Here is a 24,757-nt window from a genome sequence, read left to right on the forward strand (position 1 = left end):
GTTATATGTGTTAAAAGACTTGCTGGCCGAAGAATGCAGTAGCCTTTTGACTGCTGCTGATGCAGTAATCAATTTTGTGTGTGGAAGTCTGGATGTGTACTCTGAACTTATCTGAATACAAGAGCTCCCATGTACATATGAGCAAGTGGTATTTCCAACTGAATTGGGGACTGTAGAGTGTTCCAGTTGGAGGCACTGGTGCTTCTGAATACCAGCTTCTGGAGGCTGCAGGAGGGCATAGGGGTCTTGTACTTGAATTCTGCTTGCAGGTTTCCACAGACATTGGGCTGCGTCTGAGGGAACAGGATGCTGGACTAGATGGGCCATTGGCCTGTTCCAGCAGGCTCTTACATTTTTTAACCAAACCATTAGCCGTGCTTCTTTTAGAATATGCCATTCTATCTCCCATCTTCCTGGTTTTCTGCTTCATTCTTCTTTGTCAGTCAGTCAGTCAGTCAGTCAGTCAGAATTCTATAGTCCCTGAGCTCAAGCTCTGGTAGTTTTCCCACCCTAAATCAAGGGTGCTGATACCTGCCTCTTGTGCATGGATGGTGCTGTTTGGGTTACATCAGGTTTCACACTCGAGAAAGCGTGTTCTCCTTCATGGAGAGCGAGTGTTGCGGTGGGGTCTAACAAGAAACCCCCTCTAGGTTGCTGGGTGGAACCGTTTGGATGGCCATGATTGTGATTGGGCCAAGTCAGGTTGTTGGGGAGATTTTGATGTTACCATTTAGAGGGTTGGCCCAAAGGTTATATATTCTTGGCACGCAATTTTTTCAGCCTCTTTTGCTGCGTGATTTATTTAGGGGGTGGCTTGGGGACCCCAACACGCAAATAAGGACAAAGCATATGTTCAATTCATTGTTTGCATGAGACAACAGTTATGTTCACCCAATGCTACACACACACACACACACACACACACACACACACACTGCTGATCTCTCTGCACTCTACACAAGTAGTGTCTCCAAGCCAGTGAGCACCCTCATTCCAAAGGCTCCAAATACAGGCTCCAAATATGGAATTGTCTTATATCGAGTCATTGGCCCATCTAGCTCGTTACTGTCTACACCAGGGTTTCCCAAACTTGGGTCTCCAGCTGTTTTTGGACTACAACTCCCATCACCCCTAGCTAGGAAGACCAGTGGTCAGGGATGATGGGAACTGTAGTCCCCAAACAACTGGAGATCCAAGTTTGGGAAGCACTGGTCTACACTGATAGGCAGCGGTTCTGGAGGATTCCAGGCAGGAGTCCCACACAACACTACCTAGAGATGGTAGGGATTGATCCTGGGACCTTCTGCATGCAAAGCATATGCTCTATCGCTGAATTACAGTCCTGTCTCTTTACTTGTGAAGATTGTATTCACCAAATATGCAGGCATTGGGGTCAAGGCCAACGTCTCTCTCTCTCTCCTCTCTCTCACACACGTTTGTTTTCTAACTATTGGTCCTGCCCCCGCCCATGTTTTCAAGCTGTTTCTATTTTTTCTCTGGATGCCAACTTGAGTCCCATTCAGGGAAAAAGGTGGGATATAAAGAAATATGATAATAATGTTGGCTGGCTCTGTCTCTTCCAAGTGTCAAATTTGTGGAGGGATGTGAGTAAAGACTTCTAACATTCCCTTCTGTTGAAATGAATAGAAAGGACTGAATGCACAAGATGTCTGTGTGATCATCATGATGTGTGTAGCTCTGGTTCTGGGCATATGTGTTAAGAATCAAATGTGCATAACTGCAGGGTTTTTTAATGGTTTAAGATGATGCCAATCGAGAGAGAGAGAGAGAGAGTAGGGTAGCTGAAGAAAGGGTGACTCCTACTGATCTTTTTTAAACCGATTCTTCAGCACTCTGGTTTTCCCTTAGAGGATTCTCCCTCAAGTATTGACCCATCCCAACCTTGCTTAGCTTAAAAATTTGATGAGGACACAGCCTCAGGTTGTATGGATGGTACACAGCAATCTAATTAACAACATTCCATTACTTCTCCACTTTTTACTTCCACAGAGCTTCCTGCAAATATCTTCTGCATACTTAGTTCAACCTGCAGGCTGTTGCTGTCCTCAGAGTGAATCTTACTCTCTCTCTCTATTTTCCACCCACCGACCCACAAAATCATATGAATGTGAAACACATCAACATAGGCATTTTATTTCAGATGGAAGCTCTACTTCCTAATCCTTTTCAGCTACTTTTCTTTTGAGTCATATAACCAATGTGATAAATAATCACCCACAAATAAAAAAAGCAATGGACAAATGAATGGACGTTGTACTCTGGCTTGATAAAGGTGTGTACAACACAGATATTTTGTTGCAGCGCTACCAGGCATTCTCCTTCAAACCATGGAGTGGAAATGGTGGATGGTGATATATTGTTCACCTTTTTATGTCATGCTAAAATTTGGAATCACTCAATGGAACCAGTTGCTGATTGATTCAAAAGAGAGTTAGATTTTCAAAGCAACAAAAGAAAAGCAGTAAAGCTTCACAAAAAGCAGAATCGGTTACAAATTTTGAGCTGAAGCCAAAATGAACTCCAGATCTTACCTCTGATGCAAGGGGCTGGCCATTTTTAAACCAGCTATATGAGGGGCTTGGCTTCCCAGTTGCTTCACATTCCCAAACCAATGTGTCATAAAGAGAGAGAGAGGCATTCTCAATGCTTTTATTCCATTCAGGAGGTGCTGTTATTAATGGAAAAAAACCCACAAAATTATTGTAACTTTATTGTAGGCGTCTTTACCCTAAAGCCTTGGAACAAGAGACAAATTAAAACATAAATTCAAATAAATAAGCTTATCAGAACAGCCTACTGTTTACTTCTTCAGGAGAAATGTTGTGTGTTATGAAGGTGACATTTCTCTGTTGTTGACTTTCTTTGTCTGTGACATTTATGTGTTATATGAGGAATTAGTACAGAAATATACATTTAACAGTGGATATACAGCATAATCCACTGTTAAATGTATAATAAAGACACGGGTGGCGCTGTGGGTTAAACCACAGAGCCTAGGACTTGCCGATCAGAAGGTCGGCGGTTCGAATCCCCATGCCGGGGTGAGCTCCCATTGCTCGGTCCCTGCTCCTGCCAACCTAGCAGTTCGAAAGCACATCAAAGTGCAAGTAGATAAATAGGTACCGCTCCAGCGGAAAGGTAAATGGTGTTTCCGTGTGCTGCTCTGGTTTGCCAGTAGCGGCTTAGTCATGCTGGCCACATGACCCGGAAGTTGTACGCTGGCTCCCTTGGCCAATAAAGCGAGATGAGCGCCGTAACCCCAGAGTTGGACACGACTGAACCTAATGGTCAGGGGTCCCTTTACCTTATACAGCATAATAAAACCTAAAACCCCATTTGGAGTGGCAGCGACCAGGAAATCTATGCTAAGACATATGCACACATTACCCTTCACTCTGACTTTAGTGCATTTTCACCCTGATCTTTGAATCCATGTACACAATGTCACCCACAATTACCCACAGTCCACTGGTATGTATAATGGAGGAGCATCCCACTTCCCACCCAGCTACCACTTGCAGCCTGCCCATTACAATCCCCTTCATTTACAGATAGGTAGCCGTGTTGGTCTGCCATAGTCAAAACAAAACAAATTCCTTCCAGTAGCACCTTAAAGACCAACTAAGTCAGTTCTTGGTATGAGCTTTCGTGTGCTATCTGAAGAAGTGTGCATGCACACGAAAGCTCATACCAAGAACTGACTTAGTTGGTCTTTAAGGTGCTACTGGAAGGAATTTGTTTTGTTTTAATCCCCTTCATGTTTTCTTAGAATTCAGCCTCATTAAATTCAAATTCAGCCCCTTGTAAGTGGGTTAGGATCTCATTCATTTTAAAACAAGAGGAGGCAGTGAAGGGGGTGGGGGAGAGATGCAGGCTAATCTCCGCAAAGAAGAATAGGGGGAATCTGTCTCACTCACTCATTTTGATTATGGAAAGTGCCAACACCAGATGGAGTGGAAACACATCATATGTGACGTGTGTAGTAGGATTTGTAAAATCAAAATGAAATGCGGCAAGGTAAAAAAAACAAAAACCAGTCTCAATGTATTTTAAGGCTGTAATGTGTGCTACCCTGGGTTTTATCCCATTATGACACCTGTGATATAATGTGTTCCTTGATCAAGCAGAGGTTTCTGTTAGCAGAATGAGGCAGGGGTATGATTTTTGCTCATCTCCCTTCACTCTGCAGTCCCCCTGCCCTCCAAAATCTGCTCCATAAGGCTGGGGGAATCTTTTAAACAGCATGATAGGTAGGAATAGTCAAATAACTGAGAAGGAAAGGGGAGATTCATGAAAATTACATCCTACGCCTACATTTTTTTGTCTCATTGCCCCTCTACTGAAAGATCCTCCTTTCCGTGGAGAAACACAATTGGAGAGTATCTTCTTTGTAAGCATTTGACCTTAGCTTTGCTTTCTGGCATATGCAACATAATTTTGGAGTAAAAGGAAAGAGCATAATTTTAAAGGTTTGAATACAAAGTGATTTCCTATACATCAATTGACTTTTATTGGTTACATGGAATCATAGAATTGTAATGCAGGAATCTTTTGCCCAACTTGGGGCCCGAACACATGACTCTGAGAATAAGAATCTCATGCTCTATGCACTGAGCTATTATGTTCAGTAATGGAGCTTTATGGAAATATAAGCCTGACCCATAGACTGTAGACAAAAACTTTGGAATGGGGCTTGAGATAAAGCTGGGGGTGGGTGGGGTGGAAATAGAAAATCAGAATACAAAAATGAATGCTCTTCTGAATCCCCTGCCCCCTGCAATAATTTCCCAGCTCCTTCTCCCAGCCTGATCATCAATCCATCCACTTCTTTTCCTTGCTTCGAACACTGAACTGTTTTAAGCATGGGTGGCTCTGAATGGTGGCAAATGTGGGTATTTTCTCAGGTACCAATAAAAGGTCCACTGCCACAAGGTCTCTATTTCCATTTTGTACCGGTTTCGCTCGACCTTTCCAAATCTTTATATAATTATCTTGAAATAAAATATATAAAGAAATAAAAAAAAATGGCCAGTAGCACCTTAGGGACCAACTAAGTTTGTTCTTGGTATAAGCTTTCGTGTGCATGCACAGAGAACAAACTTAGTTGGTCTCTAAGGTGCTACTGGATGGGGACACACACACACACACACACACACACACACATACATATATATAGACTGCGTAAGACCAACACGGCTACCTGCCTGTATCTTGAAATAGATTAAGATTCCTTGCAGTCAGTCATATCCCTAAATATTTCACCTTTTTGCCTAATTCTTTGCTTATCTTCCCCGTTTCTAGAAGGACGTGCTGACAGTGCCTTTTCCAAAAAGCCCACCACCATCACCACAAACCACTGGGATCTTCTTCCTTGTTTAGTCCTGTCTTTCCCAACCTGTTGCCCTCTATCTGTCTGGGGGAACTCAACTTCCATAATCTCCAACCAGCATAGCCCATGGTCAGGAGTCCTGGGAATTATAGCCTGAAAATCTGCTGGGCACAAAGTTAGGGAGCTCTGTCACAGATAAACAGGGGGAAGGTAAAGGTAAAGGGACCCCTGACCATTAGGTCCAGTCGTGACCAACTTTATTGGCCGAGGGAGCCGATGTACAGCTTCCGGGTCATGTGGCCAGCATTACTAAGCCACTTCTGGCGAACCAGAGCAGCACACAGGAACACCTTTTACCCTCCCGCCGGAGTGGTACCTATTTATCTACCTGCACTTTGATGTGCTTTTGAACTGCTAGGTTGGCAGGAGCAGGGACTGAGCAACGGGAGCTTACCCCGTCGCGGGGATTCGAACCGCCGACCTTCTGATCGGCAAGTCCTAGACTCTGTGGTTTAACCGACAGTGCCACCCCTGTCCCTTAACGGGGGGAAGAGGAGATGACAAAATTTCTCTCGGCCACTTAATATTTTGTATGTATGAAACCACTTCCCCCTCCATTTTTCTTTGTATTTACCTTTGTAGCCCTAGGATGCTATGAGCTACATTTTTAGTCTACCACTGATGCACAATATTTCATATTCACTGAATTCTGAACAACATTTCAGCTCACCAGTCACTTTATTATTTTTATCCTTGATTTCTTCCTGTGAGGACTAAACAAAGGGTGTAAGTAGTATTTCTCAATAGTGTTGGTATTATATCTGGAAATAATTCAATTTTCTCACCATATATAAGCAGCTGGCCTTTTGCAGCATTCCTTCCCCGAATGTTTCCTGCAATGCATTCGTAGGAGCCTTCATCTTCTTGCTGAAAGTCTGGGATTTCAAGGATTCCTTTGGAAGTGTGGATTTTTCTAGCCAATGGGCTACCATCAGGTTTCCTCCAGATGATACTGGGAACTGGACTAAATGAATATAAGTCATTAGAAAACGTAAGAGCCTACGTAATACTTTTTATATGAAGGGAGAAAGTAAATCCTTGAACTTTTGAAATTATCAGCAACCACCAAAAAACATAAGCAGTTATTTGATGTTATATACAGTATAAGGTGGTGGTGGGGGAGAGGTTCCATTTCAAACTGAAATACACAACTATTCCTAAAATCTGTCAAGGCTCCATTTTCCAAATGTTTGGTGCTACTGAGAGCCTGTGAGGTGCAGTGGTTAGAGTCTCGGCCTAAGATCTGGGAGATACAGGTTTCAAATCTCCTCCTTGGCCATGAAGCTCACTGTGTGACCTTGGGCCAGTCACTGCCTCTCAGCTTAACCAACCTCACAGTGTTTGTTGTAGAGATTACATGAGATGGGGAGAACCATGTGCCTCATCTTGAGCTCCTCAGAGAAAAAGGTGGGATGTGAATGCACTAAGTAAATGATTTGTAGGGAAATTGAAAAGGGAGAGCAGCTGTTTTCAGTCATTGCACAAAACAGACTTGAGAAGGAATCCAGAAATATACTTTTACCCGTATGGTAGAATTTCCAAAAAGCTCTAACGTTGCAATTGTAAATTGCCAAAAGGTTCTAACATTGTAAAGGCTGTAAAGACTGTTGACGTTATCCAGGCATGAGATTTGATAGGATACAGCTTACTTTGTCAGGTGTAAACTGCAATACATGGATTTCCACAAATACACACACACACACACACATGCTTGCAAACATCACATGAAGCATGATGTTTTATTTTCACAATAAGCCTGCTTAATGACAAGATCTAGAGATCCTAGAAGCCTTGCTACTGTTGCTGAGATGCACTTGAAATGTCTAAGAGGAAGCAAAGAACAGCGTTGAAGGTGCCTTAAAGATAATCTAACTCAAATCCATCCCCTCAGGCAGGAACAAGAAATGTGAATCTGCAGAGAGAATAGCGCAGAGAAGGAAACCACACGCAAACTCGCCTCAAACTGGTTGCATTTTACAACAAACAAAAGCTTTACTCTGTTTGAGTGGATCACTACAAATCAAACCTATGGAACATTAGACATGACACTAAAAGAGGAAGCTGAGAATTATAAATTACAAGCAAAAGGCAAAGGAGTGATGAGCAGAAGGAGGGGCCTAGAGAGACTGGAATAAGGAGAACTTTTATCGACTAGGGAGAGAAATGCTTTGTTTTGCATTTTTATAGCTTTTTATCATTTTAATTTATATTTAGATCAATGTTCTTTATATGATAAAACATTCAAGTGTGAACACGGCTATAAATACTTCTAGAGTTTCTGGCAACATCAGAAAACACACAAGGCTCACTTTCTTGATTTATTATGTCACCAGAACACTTTGAAATATTAATAGTCTTGCATTTCACGGCAGCCTTTCATGCTCCTGCAAAGGAAAATAAGCTGCTTTGCTGCAGCAGAAAAACTGAAAAATGCCTTCAGAACAGCTTTTAACAGAGACTTTGAGGCAGTGTTGGCAATAACGCTGTTGCCGCTGCAGCTGCCACAGAAAGAAATATGCAAAGTTTCAGATGCGATGCAAATCTATCCGACACAAACTGTTCTGATTCATGTAAATAATCGCAAAAAAAGTGTTGGTTGGGTAGATGGTGGCCATTGTCTGGCTCTCCATCTTTTACTGAGCAACTTGGGGCTTTGAGTTTGCACAATCCACTTCCAAGGTGCAGTAGGAAGTAGGCACATGGGCCTGTGTCCCACTACATGGAATCAGCTGAAGGTTTTACCAGTGTTTGAATCCTGAATAATATTGTATAGAAGAAGTGGTTCCCAACTGGTGATTCGTGGACCACAGGGGGGCCTTGTAACCCACCCAAAGGGGTCTGTGGCACCATTCACATAACAAAAACTACCATAGAGATAACAAAATTTTCAAAAGCAGGAGGTCCATGGCTTTGCTTTTGAAAAACAGGAGGGTCAGCCTACACTCGAGTAGGCATGTTCTCTCCCTCCTGGTCGATCGTTTGGGAGCTTCAAAAGCTTTCTTCAGCCTGAACATCACAGCAACGGATGCCAACAGACATCGGCACACTTAGGGATCCGCCGAGTTTGCACACCTTGCATGACAGAGCTCAGCAATTCAGCATTTTGGCTAATCTACTTTATTTACATATAAACACACACGGAGCACTGCAACATGGCTCCCTCTCTCTCTAGACAGCAAAGAGAAAAAGAACAAAGGACAATAGTCCCACTTCATGGAACACAATAACACAAACATCCTGTCTTCGTCACTTCCCACTCTGTGGAGTCAAAACATCATGTGAAAGACAACAATCCCATGACTGAAATCATGGAGCAGGAATTCTAACACTTAGCTAATTGGGAACCACTGCTATATGGAGATAGAAACCAATAAGCAGAAGTAATATTATTCTTGTAGCAGGTGTGCATTTGTTTTTCTCCTTCCTCAAGGAAAACACTCCCAAAGGGAGCAGGTTGAGGGGAGGACCATGTGGGGGGGCCTGATGGATCTTCATCCAAAGCTCTTCAACCTTTGTATAAGGAGTGTGTGCAGGTAAGGTGGTTGGGGAGAGAAACAGGAGGTTCACGGAGGCATTATTGGGTTAAGGATACCCTTTAGTGATTTGCCAGGCAGTAGGACTGGTGGGACTTATGGGGGATGTCCTTTAAGGCCCAACATGCACATTTTGTGTGAATGCTGGACAGTAGCACCCAGATTGGAATTCACATTTAAGGCTCACCTAGTAATCAAGCCCCCTGCTGCTGCCCAGTTTGCTGGGGAGTCACCGTCTGCAACTGTATGACATGCTAAAGGATCTGAAGGGATGCTGTTCTACCAGAATTAACTAAAATTCTCACTTGTCTGTACTTTCTGAATTTGGTTGATTGGTTAAACTGTTTGCAGTTCTTCCAAGCTGTTATATTAAGAAATATGGCCATTATTCTAATGTTTCGTCTCATGAGTCTTCTTGGCAGGTGTGATCCATTGTAAGTACAACATCTTTTCCTGAGACTCTGCACTTTTGAAGCACTCTGATATTTAAGCAGTACTATCTTCCTATCGGTTTTGTACAGTGGATGCTCGGATTGCGAATGTGATCCATGCGGGATGCACGTTCGTAACCCGCGTCTGTGCATGCACGGGTTGCAATTCGGCGCTTCTGCACATGCGCAAAGCGCGATTTAGCGTGTCTGTGCATGCACGACTGCCAAAACCCAGAAGTAACCCGTTCTTGTACTTCCGGGTTTCGGTGGTCCGCAACCCGAAAAAATGCAACCTGAAGCGGCTGTAACCCGAGGTATGACTGTATAACATTTGAATTGTTTATGTTTGTGTTATATTTTAGGGGGGTGTTACTGGTTGCTCTGAATGCTATTTTATAGTGGAATGATGGGGTATAACTTGTTTTACTAAATAAAACAAATACAATTGCTTAACCTTCTGGCTTTTTGCTTGTGGAAATCCAAAACACCTTTCCACTGGAGAACTTGGGGCTCATGCTACCTTTGTAGACTTGGTCCAGACCTAATCAATGTCTGCAGAATTGAAAAACCCACAACTTTACAGTATTGTGATCCTACAAAGCTGCTTTATACTTTGCTAGACAACTAGTCTATTTCAGGAGCAAGGAACCTCCAACCCACAGATGAAACTTGGCCCACCAAGAGTTTGAATTTGGCCCACAAGGCCTTCTTCCACCAACCATACCCATGTATCTCACACCTGACACAAGAGCATTCTCTCCTGACACAGTTTTGCAGAGCCAAAAAGCAGCCTGGCCACCCCTATCTAGTCCAGTAGGATCTATTCTGACTGGCAAACATTTCAGACAGACATATTGTTAGCACCGGTACCTGCAGGGACAACTCAGATAATATTGTAAACTTGGGTAACAATTATGCTGCCCACTGAGTGGAAAAGCTGCTACTCAGAAGTAGGGCACTCCATGCAAAAGGACCCGGGTTCAGTTACTGACATCTCCTAGTAGGTCTGGGGTAGACTAATGCCTGAAACCTAGGAGAGCCACTGGACTCTTCCTTAATCCATAAGTGAATGGAATGAGGGGGCAAAGACTGCAGTATGTGAAAAAATGGCAGGGGAACTGTTCTTGGGTTCTGTGACCAGGGAAACTCTTCCCTCTGTGAGAGTTTTCAAGAATAAAATGGTGCCTCTTGAATTCTAGCATTTCATGCCATTGTTGGTACTACCTATTGGGTGTGTTTGATCTGTCCCCAGCTAACGCTTTAACTAGAGATCCTGGGGACTTGGCTTGAAACCTGATCCATGCAAAGTTTGTGTTCCATCCAGCCCTTCACTGTCAGTTGTTATTTTTCATTTCTAATGTAGACTTGGGCATCCATACCAAGAAGCGCTGCTCTAATTGGAACTCATTTTTCAAACTTCTATCATCTCTTGTATGACTGTGAAACATTTTCTGATCAGGTCAAAGAAGAGATGTAATTGGAGTAGACTTGTAGTAGATTGATATAGATCATGGGTGGCATTCTTGAGGGTATTACAGGCTTTTAAACCAATGTCACATATTTTAGCCATAGGCAAATGACTTCTTTTCATTAAAACTGGTTACAGAATTTGATTCCAAGCCCATCGTCGATTTTGATGGTGTTTTGTTTTGTTTGTTTAAAAACAGCAGGAACTCTCAACAATTAAATTAAAAACACTCATTTTAGTAGAGGATGGGGGAAATTAAGAACTCATCACCTACACTTATCTTACCCAGAAATGAACCATTTACATACTTTTCTAAGCTCTGTAAACTGCACAGTCTTTTTTAAATGTAACTTGTGGAATAAGACAAAGTTGGCAATGAACCACCAAAGCTAGAGGCGGCACTCCATGAGGAGAAGCCTCTTCTGTCAGGCTGTCAGCTCAGGTTTACTGTGTCCTGCGATGAGGCTGTCCTCTTGTTTTCCTTTTCCATATCAAATACTCATAATTACTTCCTCAGGGATCTTTCCCAAGTCCTTTCCTCCTCCTCCTCCTCCTCTCCCTCCTCCCTTTCCTTCTTTTGTGTGTGCCTGTGTATTTTTATTCTTTTCCATGAGACTAAAGCTGTCTGACACATAAAGGCAGTGTGTGCATTACCATTGCTTTACTTAGATAAGTTGTTGCATTAAACACTTAGCTGTGCTTTATTCTCTCCCAAGGATAATGGCTTTGTGCTGAGCTGCAAGAAATGATACAAGAATCAAGAGAGTGATAAGGAGTTCTAGGCAGGGGTGGATTATCAATTGTGCTGCAGAGTAGGGCGGCCCCAACTAAACCAGGACACTTTGCTGTGGTATAATATCTGGAATTCCCATTGCTGCCTGCGTTTGGGTTCATGCATCTTTGCTGCAACTCTCCATGTGTTCCCTTTGTGTTAATAGGAGGCAAGCAGAAGCCATAATCCCAGTATGACAATGTATAGAGAAATGGTAGGCTGCTTATCATGAAGAGGAGAATATCTTTTGTACTGCAGAAATATTTAGGTCAGGCTGTAGTAGAGGATTCTCTCTGAATGTGTATGGATATGCCCATTTGACAGGTGAAGGCTAGCAAATGAGAACATGTGGTGCATGCTGCAAAGACAGGAAGCCTTTATATATGGGTCAACAGATGGATTCAGGGGCCTTTTACCTGATGAGTATTAGGATATTGCTGAACAGTTTTCAATATTAGAATATTGCTGAACATCTTTCAATATTATCTTGCTGAAAAGAAACCAAATCCACAGGTTCCATAAACTTCCTGTTGCCCCACAACATCACACCCAAAATGCAGCGTTCACATGTTTTCGTGTGTGGAGGAAATGTACAAGATGCTGACACTGAGAAAGCTTGTGTGTCTCCTGGATAACATGAAGGCTGTGTTTTAGTTCCAAACAGCTGGGGAAGAAAAGAAAGTGCAATGAATTTGTTCGTGCTGTTCAAAGAAAAGCCCAAAGCCAACACTACGTCACCTAGCCAATCCTCAGCAATTCTGGGTAGAGACTATTATCACAGAGTGCTGTGTGGGATCAATAAGGATGCTTTAGGAAGTTGATCTTTATGAATTTTGATATGAATTGACCTGATCTGGTGTCAGGTAGCCAGGCAAGGGTTACCTTCCCCCTCTCTGTAGATAAAGCGTGTTCTCCTTCATGGAGAGCACATGTTGCGGTGCGGGCCGACAGGACACTCCAAAGTTGTGGGGCGGGCTAATCGATCATTGGCCACTGTTGTGATTGGGCTTCCCTTGTTGTTGGGAAGAAGTTAATGTTGCCATTTGTTGATTGACAGCCAGAAATGTTAAAACTCCCTGCACAAGGTGTAGAGCTTCCTCTTTTCTCCCCGTCCCTCCCTCCCTATCTTTAGGGTTCTTTGCTTTGACTTTGCTATGCCTGTCATGGAGTCATCTGCTCTTGGGGCAGGGGCCCAGTAGGAATTTTGTCCATCTGGCTGATTGGCTGGTGCCATTTGGTTTTTGCCTACTGCGTAGCAAATCGTCACAACTTGTAAGGTTGCAGTTAGGCATTGGTTTATGGTTTGATTGGTTGAGGGGCATGGATTGGCTGTGCCTGTCCCTCTAGTGCTGCTGCTGCAATGGATTCTGTTAAAGGAGTACAGGGGCTCACTATTGCTTTTGTCCGAACCCTGTCAAGGGGCTAGAGCCACACAAGAGCTCCTGGTTGCATTTGGGGAGGGCTGAGGGCAGGCTCCCTGCTCCGTCGCCACCCCCAAATGTATTCCCCTTTTCTGACTTTCGCAGGCGTGTGGAATGTCAGTCTGTCCCCCACTGGGGGGCAGATAGTCACAACCAATGCCTAAGCAACCACTCACATTTTTGTATTTTAATAAAGTTGTGGCCAAAATTATGCCAAAAACCTTAAACAAAATTTCTGTGTGATGTGTGAGTTATTTGGGGTGACCCTGGGGACCTCGACACGCAACAGCACAAAGTGAAAGCAGTCTTTTGCAGCAAGAGAGAGGTTTCTTGAACACAGCACAAGCATTCAGGATCCGTTCTCCTCACCATATGATCCCTCCACCACTGAGCCTTCCGAGAAGCTACCCTATCCAGATGCCGGGCTCTAGGGGCTCATGGCCTGATCACTTTCTAGTGAGGGAGATTCAGCCAGCTCTCTCTCTTCCTGTTCCTCTCCCCTTGGTTGTTCTTTTCCCAGCCTAGCCCAACTGTCACTTTCTGAACTGTGTTCTTCCGCAAACCGTTGCTCTAGGTCGATACTATCCTCCTGCTCCAGAGGAGCTTCAGGATCAGGCCCTTGCACAGAGGGAGGGGGGGGTCCCACCATTCTTCCTCAGAGCAATACACTTTAGTCTGGTTCCTGACATCTGGTCAGAATCTATGAACTGATCTTCCTGGACTAATGTACAGATCAGAACTGAATCTGCACTTCTAAGATGTTTCTATGAAGTTCTTGACTGATTATATATAATCAAAATACACTTCATAATATGTATTTTGCGAGAAAAATACAGTTAAAAATGCCTATTTTGAAAGTAAAAAATACTTATTTGAAAGTTATTTAAATGCATATTTTTGCAAAAAAATAAAAAATAAATAAACCCCAGGTCAATGCAAAAATGGGATGGAGCCAAATTATGCACACAGGTCATATCTGCACTATACATTTAGAGCAGTGTCATACCACTTTCAACAGTCATGGCTTCCCCCAAAGAATCCTGGGAACTATAATTTGTTAAGGCTACTCTTAGAGTTGTTCATACATTCCAAGAACAATATAAGAACAACTACGAAAATAATGGCATTCACCTGGCCTCAGGTTCATGTGAAGAGGTTACAGTCATTTATACCCTTACATGGAAATGTCTTATATGAATCAATTGGACTCCTGAGTAAACATACTTGGAATGAGATTTTGGTTCTGAAGCTGTGGCGACACATGACTCTCAATTCATTATGAAAGGCCTGCTTAGCAGTGATCCATTGCAACTAAGAAGTGGAAATATTTTAACAAGGGGGAAAAAGAACTCTTGCAAAAAGACCACATTAAAATTTCATATCCAAAGAGAGAGGTTTTGCTACTGTTCATTTTAATAAGAGTCCATGTTTTATGAGATAATTTAAAGACACTGGAAAAACAGTGTTTGAATTAAGGGCAGATTTCACTTTATTACTTCAGTTCTACAAATACCCATTAGTAAGTAATTCCATACTCTAGTGTTTATACGTTGTGTCAAATAATATAATCAGAAAAAATAACCTTTGCTAACAACAGTATATTGTATGTTTCTCCCCTGATACTGGATGCGATAGTGATTCGGAAGGAAAGCATATAACTGGGCAAAATATGCTTGAAATACTTATGGGATACTTTTCGACATGAAGTTAATATTTGCAATATTCAAACTTTACAGGGTTTTTCAATTATGCCAGTCCATTTTTTTAAATGAGAAATTTCAAAGCAAAATTTCAATTCCCATTTTGAAGAACAAACCCTGAAGACGTTCAGAACCTGAATTCTTGCCAGAAGCTTGACTGCTTTGATTTAGGCCAGCTTCAACTTGAATTTCCCACAAGCTGCCAACTTTCAGACACTAAATTGTTATTGCAATGTACCCAATGCTGGTGAAGTCTTGTTTGGCCACCCTAAGCACATTAGGGGGGTTCTCTGAACCCTATGTAGTATATTTGGAGAGGGATTGGGAGGGAGGGGACGCACATGAGAAGTGGGAAGGGAAATTCTGTTGCATAGCCAAAAGTCCTGGTGCAAGTACTTCTAAAATGGTAAATGGCATACTCCTGCTCCAGAAAGGATTCAACACACCCCTCGAAAACCTGTTCCCAATTTTGGCAGCGATTTTACCCACCGAAACATTCCACTTTATCACTTAAACAGTTTGGTCAAATCTTTCCCAACCACACCAAACTGCAAGAGTGGCACAGCTCTATATCTTTATTTCCTACTTCTTGTCTTAAAGCACTAGCTTAAGACTTTTTTTAAAAAAATTGTAATATTGTCCTGCCATGTCCAGTCTGTAAACTGTCAATATAATAATAATAATAATAATAATAATAATAATAATAATAATAATAATAATAATAATAATAATAATTTATACCCCGCCAAATTATATCTGCCAAATTATTTATACCCCCGCCAGCTTCCAAAAAATAATAATATTATAATACTGTAATACATCAAACATTAAAAGCTTCCCTAAACAGGGCTGCCTTCAGATGTCTTCTAAAAGTCTGGTAGTTGTGGTTCTCTTTGACATCTGGAGGGAGGGCGTTCCACAGGGCGGGCGCCACTACCAAGAAGGCCCTCTGCCTGGTTCCCTGTAACTTGGCTTCTTGCAGTGAGGGAACCACCAGAAGGCCCTCGGTGCTGGACCTCAGTGTCCGGGTAGAACGATGGGGGTGGAGACACTCCTTCAGATATATTGGACCGAGGCCATTTAGGGCTTTAAAGGTCAGCACCAACACTTTGAATTGTGCTCGGAAACGTACTGGGTAGAATCATGTTTCACTACTTTCCTGGAGATAGCATACTTTATGGTAATTTTTGAGTAATATGCAGCATTTTGCAACTCCTTTGTAGTGGCACAGTTGTACTACCATAACTTGCTTCATTAGTGTACTGTACTTTTTTATTATTCCCTGTGACAACGCAGCACATGATGCCCTCTGTCCTCAATCTGACCTGGTTTTTGCATTTGCATTAGTGTAATCTGTGGTTTGGTTGCAAGTTGGATATAATTGCAGATGTCACTGTGGTACTGATGTTTGCATTATGCTAATAATAGTATTAATGAGGCCATGTTTCCTCATTTAAAAGATGCAGATAAAGGGGTGGTTTTTGGCATGATAGCCACTGATGCAAACATAGCTTTGTGTAAAAGGAATTACAAGATCTCAAATGTGTTATGCTTCACAAATAATTAAGACACCCCCCCCCCGACACACTTCAGCATGAATAAGTGGACACAGTGCAGAAATGTGCATCTATGGCAGTGAAGATAAATCTATAATTTATTTGCCTGAACGCTCCAAAGCATTGAAAGAACACTGGCTGCAGTCACTATTTTATTTATATCCTACAGAACAGGCAGCAGGCCCAGGAATCCATAAGTTACCAAATTAAAACAGAGAAGAAGAAAAATATTTTCTTCGAAGTGACAAGTCTAGTCACACTGGGCATCAATTTCAGTTTGACTGGAACAACGCAGGAATAGCCAATAAGCAAACCTTGTCTCTCCCTTCAAATGAAGGCGCATGCAGAATAACCCTCGGTCAATCATACAGTATCTGTGCTGCATCATTCATGTCACTCCTCTCAGGATACTTCACAATAAAATTAAATTTGCAGCTCAGATAATTACGACCATGCCTGGTTAAACAAATGAGACAAAGCAGAGATGAGAAAAGCTGTGCCGGTGGCTTTTGGCACCAAACACTGACATGGGGTGGGGGAAATAAGTTCCAAAAGGGCATAATAATTAAGTGGTTCAGCCTTCCAGTTTTCCTGCTTGATTATTTAGGTCTCGGCCCTGAGCAAAATTGCATGTTTGCAAAGAGCTCTAACGGAATAAGGGTACTTAAGGGACTTCCTCACACTGCATACTCCTGCCTGGCAACTGGGCTCCTATGCTAGGACACAGTTAGGAGGGTCGCATGCAGAAGAAGCAAGGCCAACACACAACAACGCAAGAAAATGAAAGTAACCACAACAAGCTAGAAGGTAGAGTGTTCGCTCCAACCCATAATAACTGGATACAATATTTAACTCTACAGTTACCAATTACTACAATGACCAAGTAAAAGAAAAGGGGGGAGGGAGCTGTCATTGACCTCCCACCCTGGCCAATGCGCCCAGCAGGACTTAGGACATTCTACCCAGCCTGGACTCTCCACACAACCTCCAAAGGATTGTTCTGTCCCTTTTTTCGACTGAACCAAAACCCTAGGATTGGGTTAATTTCAAGTTTATTCTCTGTTCCTACATTATTTTCTTGGCAAATTCAGCTCCAGCTGTGATTTCTGTGGTCTATTATGACAAATTGTTGCTTTCTTTTTAAAAACCTAAACTCTGCTGTGGTTGTAATTTGGGTAAGTCTTCCTCTCCCCCCCCCCAGCTCCCTAATTGGTCTTTGTTCTGTCAGGTATTTCACTATAATTGTGTCTTCTGCTGTCAAATAATATAAAAGACAGCAAAAGCTAAATTAATCCTTTGACCTTCAGCTTTTGAAACTAATTCCACTAAGAGATAATGCACACAATTTGTGTTTTCCCCCATAACAAGGAATAAGAAGAAGGCAGGGCTGAAATAGCATTTATCTGCTGGACTCTCTTTCCAAATATTCCATCTAACACTTATGAAGAAACTTTTATGAGGAAATTTTACTCTCTAGAAAATGCTCATTGTGGGGTTTTTGTTTTTTTAAATCAGACCAAAATATTTAGTCATAATACTCTAGAGAAGTCACAGTAAACCTAAATATATCTAGGAATCGGAACAGGAACCTGACATTTCAGATGTGGTGTCTTGCCAAGAGGATTGGAAAGAAGCAAGCTAGCTGGTGAGAAAATGCTTCTTTATTTATTTTTTAAGCATTTCACATCTTAAAGATGTGCAATTTAATTTGTTTCCTCACCCTAGTTTAAGCTTTTCCTTAATGTGGGTCAACTTGAAGAGCTGACACTACATTTGCAATGATGTTTAAAAAAACAAAGCAAATTGATTTTCTGATTGCCCTAATTATTTCTTATTTTAAAAATGAATAAGAGATGGGCACATTTCCCCTAAACCCAAATGAAGATGTGAGACAATATATGGGTGAATATGGCTACAACTTTATTAATACAGCACATTTGTAAAATAAATAAGGCCTCTTCACTGCTGTTAAAGGTGATGAGAAGGGTGGGTCTCATCCTTGTTGGGTACCCATTGATGGTTCCTGGCCTGAGAGAAGTCGCTGTATGATTCCCTCCTCCTCACAGGCCTCTGCTCCTCTTTTTCAAGGAGCTGAGGGTGCTACAAGTAACAGCATTAACCACACACTGCCAACCCTTTGCGACTAACAATGCTACCTATGCCTAGGGACATGCCTGTCCCAGTTCCCTTGCACCAGGCAACCATGATGGTTGGGTCGGGCACTCCTCCCTGCACTGCAGTGGTGGACCACACTTTCTGCCTGTTGTGTAGGCCAGCAATTTCTCTGCTTGGAAAACTCAATGGTAAGAATATACCCATCCGTCATGACAAGAGGTGGGCAGACTCTATTCAGCACAATACAGAATGGCACTCAGGAGCTTTCTTAGTGCTTGGATAACGCTAACAGCTCTTTCCCAGCTTGTTTTGTAAGCGTATATTTGCAGGTGATGCAGAGACAACACACATCATTGTACTTTCCACTTGGAAATACACAAGTGTCCAGAACTCTGAGTTGTTCCTCAGAGTGAGGAAGAGGAAAAGAGGTAAAGTCAAGGCACAGGCACTTCTGCTGCATATCAGTTAACCAGTAAAGCGCTGGGAAGGTGAGGGAAATTAGATGTAGGAGCCATGGCAAGGATGAAGAGAAGGAGTGGAAATTTGTCGCCCCCTCACCCAATGCCTGAGGTAATTGTCTCCTCTTGTCTCATGGCAGAGCTGACCGTGATTTTAATGGTATGGACTTTCACTCCGAAACTATAATTCAAGATGGAGCGGTTTCCCTTGGGAAGTTGTGGACTCTCATTCCTCGGATGTTTTTTCATGGATGCTTTAGCTGGGTTTCCTGCATTGCAGGGGGTTGGACTAGATGATCCTTGGGTCCCTTCCAACTCTACGATTCTATGATTCTAAGTCACGGGTGTCAAACACAAGGCCCATGTAGCCGCCGCCGGCCGCCAGTCTTCACCTTTTATTCTCACTTTTTTTTTTGACACAAGAAAGCGGCCTCTTCAGCGCATGCGCGGCAGCCTACAAGCCAGAGAACGTCTGCCCTCTAGGGGTGCCGGCCATTCTACACAGGAAACCTCCACTTTACACGCATTCAGGAAACCTCCACTTGTTTTTATATTGAGCGCATGCCATCCTGTGATGTGACAGATCCAACGGCTGCCTGAACCCTTCTCTCCTGTACTGTAAGTACATATGATGTATGTGGGGGGGGGAGGGGGGTCTGCTGTAGGACTATGTTGTATCTGTAGGACTATAGATACAACATAGTCCTACAGATACAACATAGTCCTACAGATACAACCGGCCCTTTGATGGTGACCAAACTGCTGATGCGGCCCCCAATGAATTTGAGTTTGACACCCCTGTTCTAAGTTATCCCTGTTTAAGGGGGGAAATGAAATGCATGCTTGATCTGAAGAACTAGTGTCCATATTGTAGTTATTTGGATCAAATTATCAGAAATTAAGCCTTATATGTTGAAGCATAGGTGTACTCTGAAGTTTAAAAGCCACCAGTTTTGCATAAATGGAACATAAAGTGGGACAGCAGAAGCATTTGCAGTAGTTTGCATAAGTTTCTCATACTGAAGGATTTAATACCATTGGTAAAATGTACACACACACACACACACACACACACACATTCTTAAAAATCAGCATTCTTTCAGAAAGATATATTATAGTTTTGTGAGAATGAATGCTTAGCTGGAGGAGCTTGGTTATCAGGAAACTGCTAACAACCTATTAAAAGTTGACATGAAAAACCAATGACTTGGTGGAAAATTCACCCATTCCCCACAGCCTAACAGCAGGGATACAGCAGGAGGGTTGTTTGGGCAGCTTCCTGCTCTGGTGAGATGGTATATTTGTCCTCTATAAGGCAGACCTGCAGGATTTCTAGGTAAGGTAATTTAAAAAACCTTTCTATGACCATGGGATATCACTCAAATCCAAATCAATACCCATTTGGTAGGCTATTTGAGAAATGTCCTTATTTTATTACAGCAAACAAGCATTGTGATTTTTTATTTTTATTTTAGAAAAAAAAAGAAGGACCTTACTTTCCAAGGGCAAAGCATTCCAGTTTAACGGATGAGCCTTTTGCTGCCAGTGTTGTTTCTGGAAAACGCACTTCAATCTTTGGTTCGTACTCCCCCATCACACCTGTTGAACATCAAAACAGGGAGCGCTACAGTTGTGCCTCAGACCTGTCTTACTACAACAGATTACCAGTGTGACATTAAAAATTGTGGCCTCACTTCTTCTTATGGAAGCTAGTAAATGTCTTCCAGTGAGAACATGGGCAGGCTACTGTGGAAAACTTCATCACCATGCAAGTGCTTAATATGAAGTCTACAAATCAAATCATACAAGTGACTTCCCATTGACCTCCTGAACCATATTGTGAAAAAGAAGCTAGCATTCGGCAGTTGTCATGCAGCACATTACATTCTTTTTCAAATTCCTAAGATGGCTTGATTTCTGTAAAAATGCAGCCCTAAAGTCGGATGTCTTTCACACTCCAACCCTCGTGAGAAATGGGTTTCCATCTGAGAAACTGGGCAAACCCCTCATTAGATGAAATTGCAAAACATTTTTGTTCATACCTTCCACCGCATATCATTTTAAGCCTTTCTTCAACAAAACTAGCTGAATAGATCCCATTTCCACTGAATTTAAAGTATTTTTTTCTGCTTTATTCTCTTTTTAAATACATATTCAAATGCTTTAAAAATATTTTTTTTCATATAGATGTAACAGTATGCCACCAGGCTGCACAACTTATTACTCACCAACCACATTAACCATGTAATATAGATGTGCTGAGCAAACACCTATACTTTATGCAAGGGACGCGGGTAGCGCTGTGGTCTAAATCACTAAGCCTCTTGGGCTTGCCAATCAGAAGGTCGGTGATTTGAATCCCCACGACGGGGTGAGCTCCCTATGCTCAGTCCCTGCTGCTGCCAACCTAGCAGTTCGAAAGCACGTCATAGTGCAAGTAGATAAATAGATACTGCTCCGGCAGGAAGGTAAACAGCATTTCTATACACACTCTGGTTTCACCCGAAGCTGCTTAGTCATGCTGGCCACATGACCTGGAAAAACTGTCCACGGACAAACATCGGCTCCCTCGGCCAGTAAAGCGAGATGAGCGCCACAACTCCAGAGTCTTCTGCTACTGGACTTAACTGTCAGGGGTCCCTTTACCTTTTTATACTTTATGCAGGTTAAAAATGAGGAGATTACTCAAACTGCTGGTAAGAAAAATCTCTGGCATCTTAAGCATCTGGTATATATCTGAAGGGGGAGCACATCAGTGGGCCTGACAGATCTCCAAAGGTGTAGGCCTGGTGTTCTGCAGCAGGGAGCCACTGCTACACATGTAGACTTCCTGTCTGATTTCGGGGTTCTGACTCACGTAGGTAGTTTATACAAGTTTTGCTGCTCCTTACACCACATACCTGCTCCTGCTGCCACCACCTGTTCTGCCACCATTGCATGCCCTGCCACGTCCTCTGCTGGTGGAGAAGTGGCACCACCATCGGCACTGATTTGGGGCGAGATTGTCAAGATTTTGCATGATATCTTTCCCAAAATTGTGTGAGATCTTGCACGCTCTGCCTCAAATGGCTCTCTCCTCCACCCCCTACCTTTGGGTTGCAATCCTCTTGAGTCATCTTTGAGGAAAAGGCGAGGGGCCAAATATGTCCCTGCTACAGGAACAAAAAATATTTTTGTCCTCCTGAAATGTAGGCAGTTGTACAAAGTCACATACATTGCTTTTCCCAGTTATGCCAATCATCCTTCCCACTGTTGACAGTGGTCCCTGCAAGGTGCCCACAGGGGAATGTGCCCTTGGGCTGAAAATGTCCCACAGCTTTACAGTATGGAACATAATGCCTTGCAGTAGTTGTTGCTATTTTATGAGAGCCCTTTTGGCTACACTTAAGAGGGGCCATGGCCTGAAGGAGCCAACCCGTTTCAAAAACACTTCACCAAAAGATTTCTCAGCTATGTATTTTCAACTGCAAACATTTAATTAAAAGCTTTTTTTTTAAAAAAAGAGTGCCTTTCACTTCAGTGACTAAACTGGATTAAATCTAGTGTTCTGCTTTGTAGCTCTAAACAATGAAAGCCTGTCACATCTGAATCTGAGCATTCTTGGAATAATAACATTAGCATGTGGATTAGGATTTATTTTCCCCCTGCAATGTGCTTGGTTTACTGTTGACATATCTTCCTTACAAACTGACTGGCCTAACAGTCATTTGCTCTTCCCAGAAATCCCAGGGACTAGCAATCTCTAACAGAGGATTCCTAGCATGTCACCAAAATAAAATTCATTAAAAAAATTCAATGGCATTTGAAAAAAACTTTTGCAGTGTATTTAAGCCACTCTGTCGTCCTTTGCTTATTTGCTCAATTATTTCATTTTAGCAATGGTGAGCAGACTCAGACTCAAAAGGAGCTCTTTGATTAATGTAAATGGGTAACACAAATGTTGCGATAATCTACTGCACTTCAAAAATATTAAGGTGATATCTTATGCAAGTATTTATAGTTCACTCTTCATTCAAGAGTCCCAGTGTAGCAAAGGGTAACATTAAAATCACAGTTAACAATAATAAATAAATAAATAAGCAAGCAAGCAAGCACCATAACATTAATAACAATCACAAATTACGCAGGTGGGAGAAGCAAATAAGTGCATCTAAACCTGTCTTCTGAATGAAAATAATATACAGTCATGATTAACCCATGAAAGGAGGCCATTCTAAACCTGCAGGGCTACCACGGAGAAAGCGTTCTTCGGGACCCCTCGGCTGCCAACCTCACTCTGTGTGGGATCACCAAGAGAGAGTCCTCTTAACAAGTCAGCAGGCTGCATTTTTTAAGGTGGTTTAATTGAGATTGTACGCGAAACAAGCCTTACCATCACTACGGAGTACAAGGGGTGTGGGTGGGCCCTGCACACTTTGTTTGGCTTCTGTGTTGGTTACAACACATGTGTAGTTGCCCACATCAGAAGGTTCCACTTTGGCGATGTATAGATTTCCTGTCTCTTGAGATACAAATCGACGACTGTCCTCCTGAACATATAAGGGATTATCATTGAAAATCCAAGCATAGGATAAATCTGGAAAACATCAAACACTTATTACACATATTTTCCTAGCAAAACTCTGAGAGATAGCACTATTGGAGGCAAACTGTGATTTTGGTTTTTGATAAAGTTAACTAACATAGAACAGCAAGGCTCTAACGGTAAACCTTCAAGCAGTGTTTCATTCATCCTGATTCATTCATTGTCCTCTTCCTGTTCAAGTGGTTTTCTCCCCACTCTTTAAATGAAAATGAAATGCTGAAATAACACCACTCTCTTTGCCATTTGCCATTTGCAATGAGAGCACCTTAGGTTTAGGAAAACATGTAGATGCAGTGATGTCAACAGCAAATCATGGATAGCAGAACATTTTAAAATCCAGCCAGGGATCTAGGTGGCAGGAAGAACACCAGTTGACAGATACATATTCTACACCTGTTGAATGCAAAATCAGTAATGATTTGAGCCACCACAAATCACCCATTTTCATCTCCAACGGAACAGTTTTTAATGGAGATGAGTCACACACTAGAATGAATTGCCATCAAGTATAGCAGGTTCGAGAGAAGCAGCCCTGGGGATAATGTGAATAGCAGTGTGGAGGCAAGGAGCCTATGTGTTGGGCTACTTTAACAGCTTCCCTTTCTCATTCTAAGTTGCTGGGTACGTTGCAGTGGAACACATTTTTATCAGATAGGAGGAAGTGTATCCTCAATGGGTTAATATAATACTGTCAGTCCTTGGACACACGTACATCTGCAAATACAGCTGATAATTATATGTAACAACTGATTTTGAATTAGTTCTAAGGAAGACAAATACAGCGAGTGGGTGGATTACATTACCCTTGAGAAAGCTCCAAACATTGTTTTCCAATTATAAGTCTTCTGTCTTCAGACTGCTTTCTTTGGAATGACTTTATAAAGTCTGGCAAAACTCACCCTTCCCTTTCTTTCACTACTTCCTTTGGAAGGACTTCATCTAAGCAACTCAAGACTAAAGGGTGTGTCTAGAGGAGGCAAACTTTTTCACTCCCTATCTTGGCTCATATGTGTGGGACAGGAAGTATAGGGATAGCAGTACTTAAAATTCAGGCCCAATGCAGTCGATTTAGACAGGGGCCCACTTTTCATAGACCTTTGTCTGTACAGCACAGTTGCCTTAGATCATCATATGCAAATAGCAATGCCAATTTGCAAGTGAAAACAAAGGCAAACAAAAGTGGATGGTTTAGGCTCAGTATGCTGCCTCAATTAGCCGATAAAAGCCATTGCACTTGTGCGGACTCGGAAAACAGTGAACATACTTAACACTCAAAAAAGCAAAACAAATCCCAAGTATTATGTTCCA

General features: G+C 42.3%; 1 protein-coding gene across 7 annotated transcripts in view; it reads right to left on the reverse strand.

The window, feature by feature from the left end:
* The window catches only part of LOC309336529 (contactin-6-like), a 193,849-nt gene that overhangs the window by 56,260 nt on the left and 112,832 nt on the right, over positions 1-24,757 (reverse strand). For 6 of the 7 annotated variants that reach the window (XR_014154051.1, XR_014154052.1, XM_081852433.1 and 3 more), the window contains exons 6-9: positions 23,237-23,440; positions 20,361-20,463; positions 6,196-6,374; positions 2,553-2,689 (exon numbers count right to left, since the gene is read on the reverse strand). Coding sequence is in view for 5 of the 7 variants with exons in the window: in XM_081852433.1 (XP_081708559.1) it covers positions 2,553-2,689; positions 6,196-6,374; positions 20,361-20,463; positions 23,237-23,440 (623 nt within the window). In the remaining 2 variants the exon portion in view is untranslated. The remainder of the gene's footprint in view (positions 1-2,552; positions 2,690-6,195; positions 6,375-20,360; positions 20,464-23,236; positions 23,441-24,757) is intronic. The other variant, XM_081852435.1, reaches the window with a different exon arrangement.

The sequence above is a fragment of the Podarcis erhardii genome (assembly GCF_964252035.2).
Source record: "Podarcis erhardii genome assembly, chromosome: 2".
NCBI lineage: Eukaryota > Metazoa > Chordata > Lepidosauria > Squamata > Lacertidae > Podarcis > Podarcis erhardii.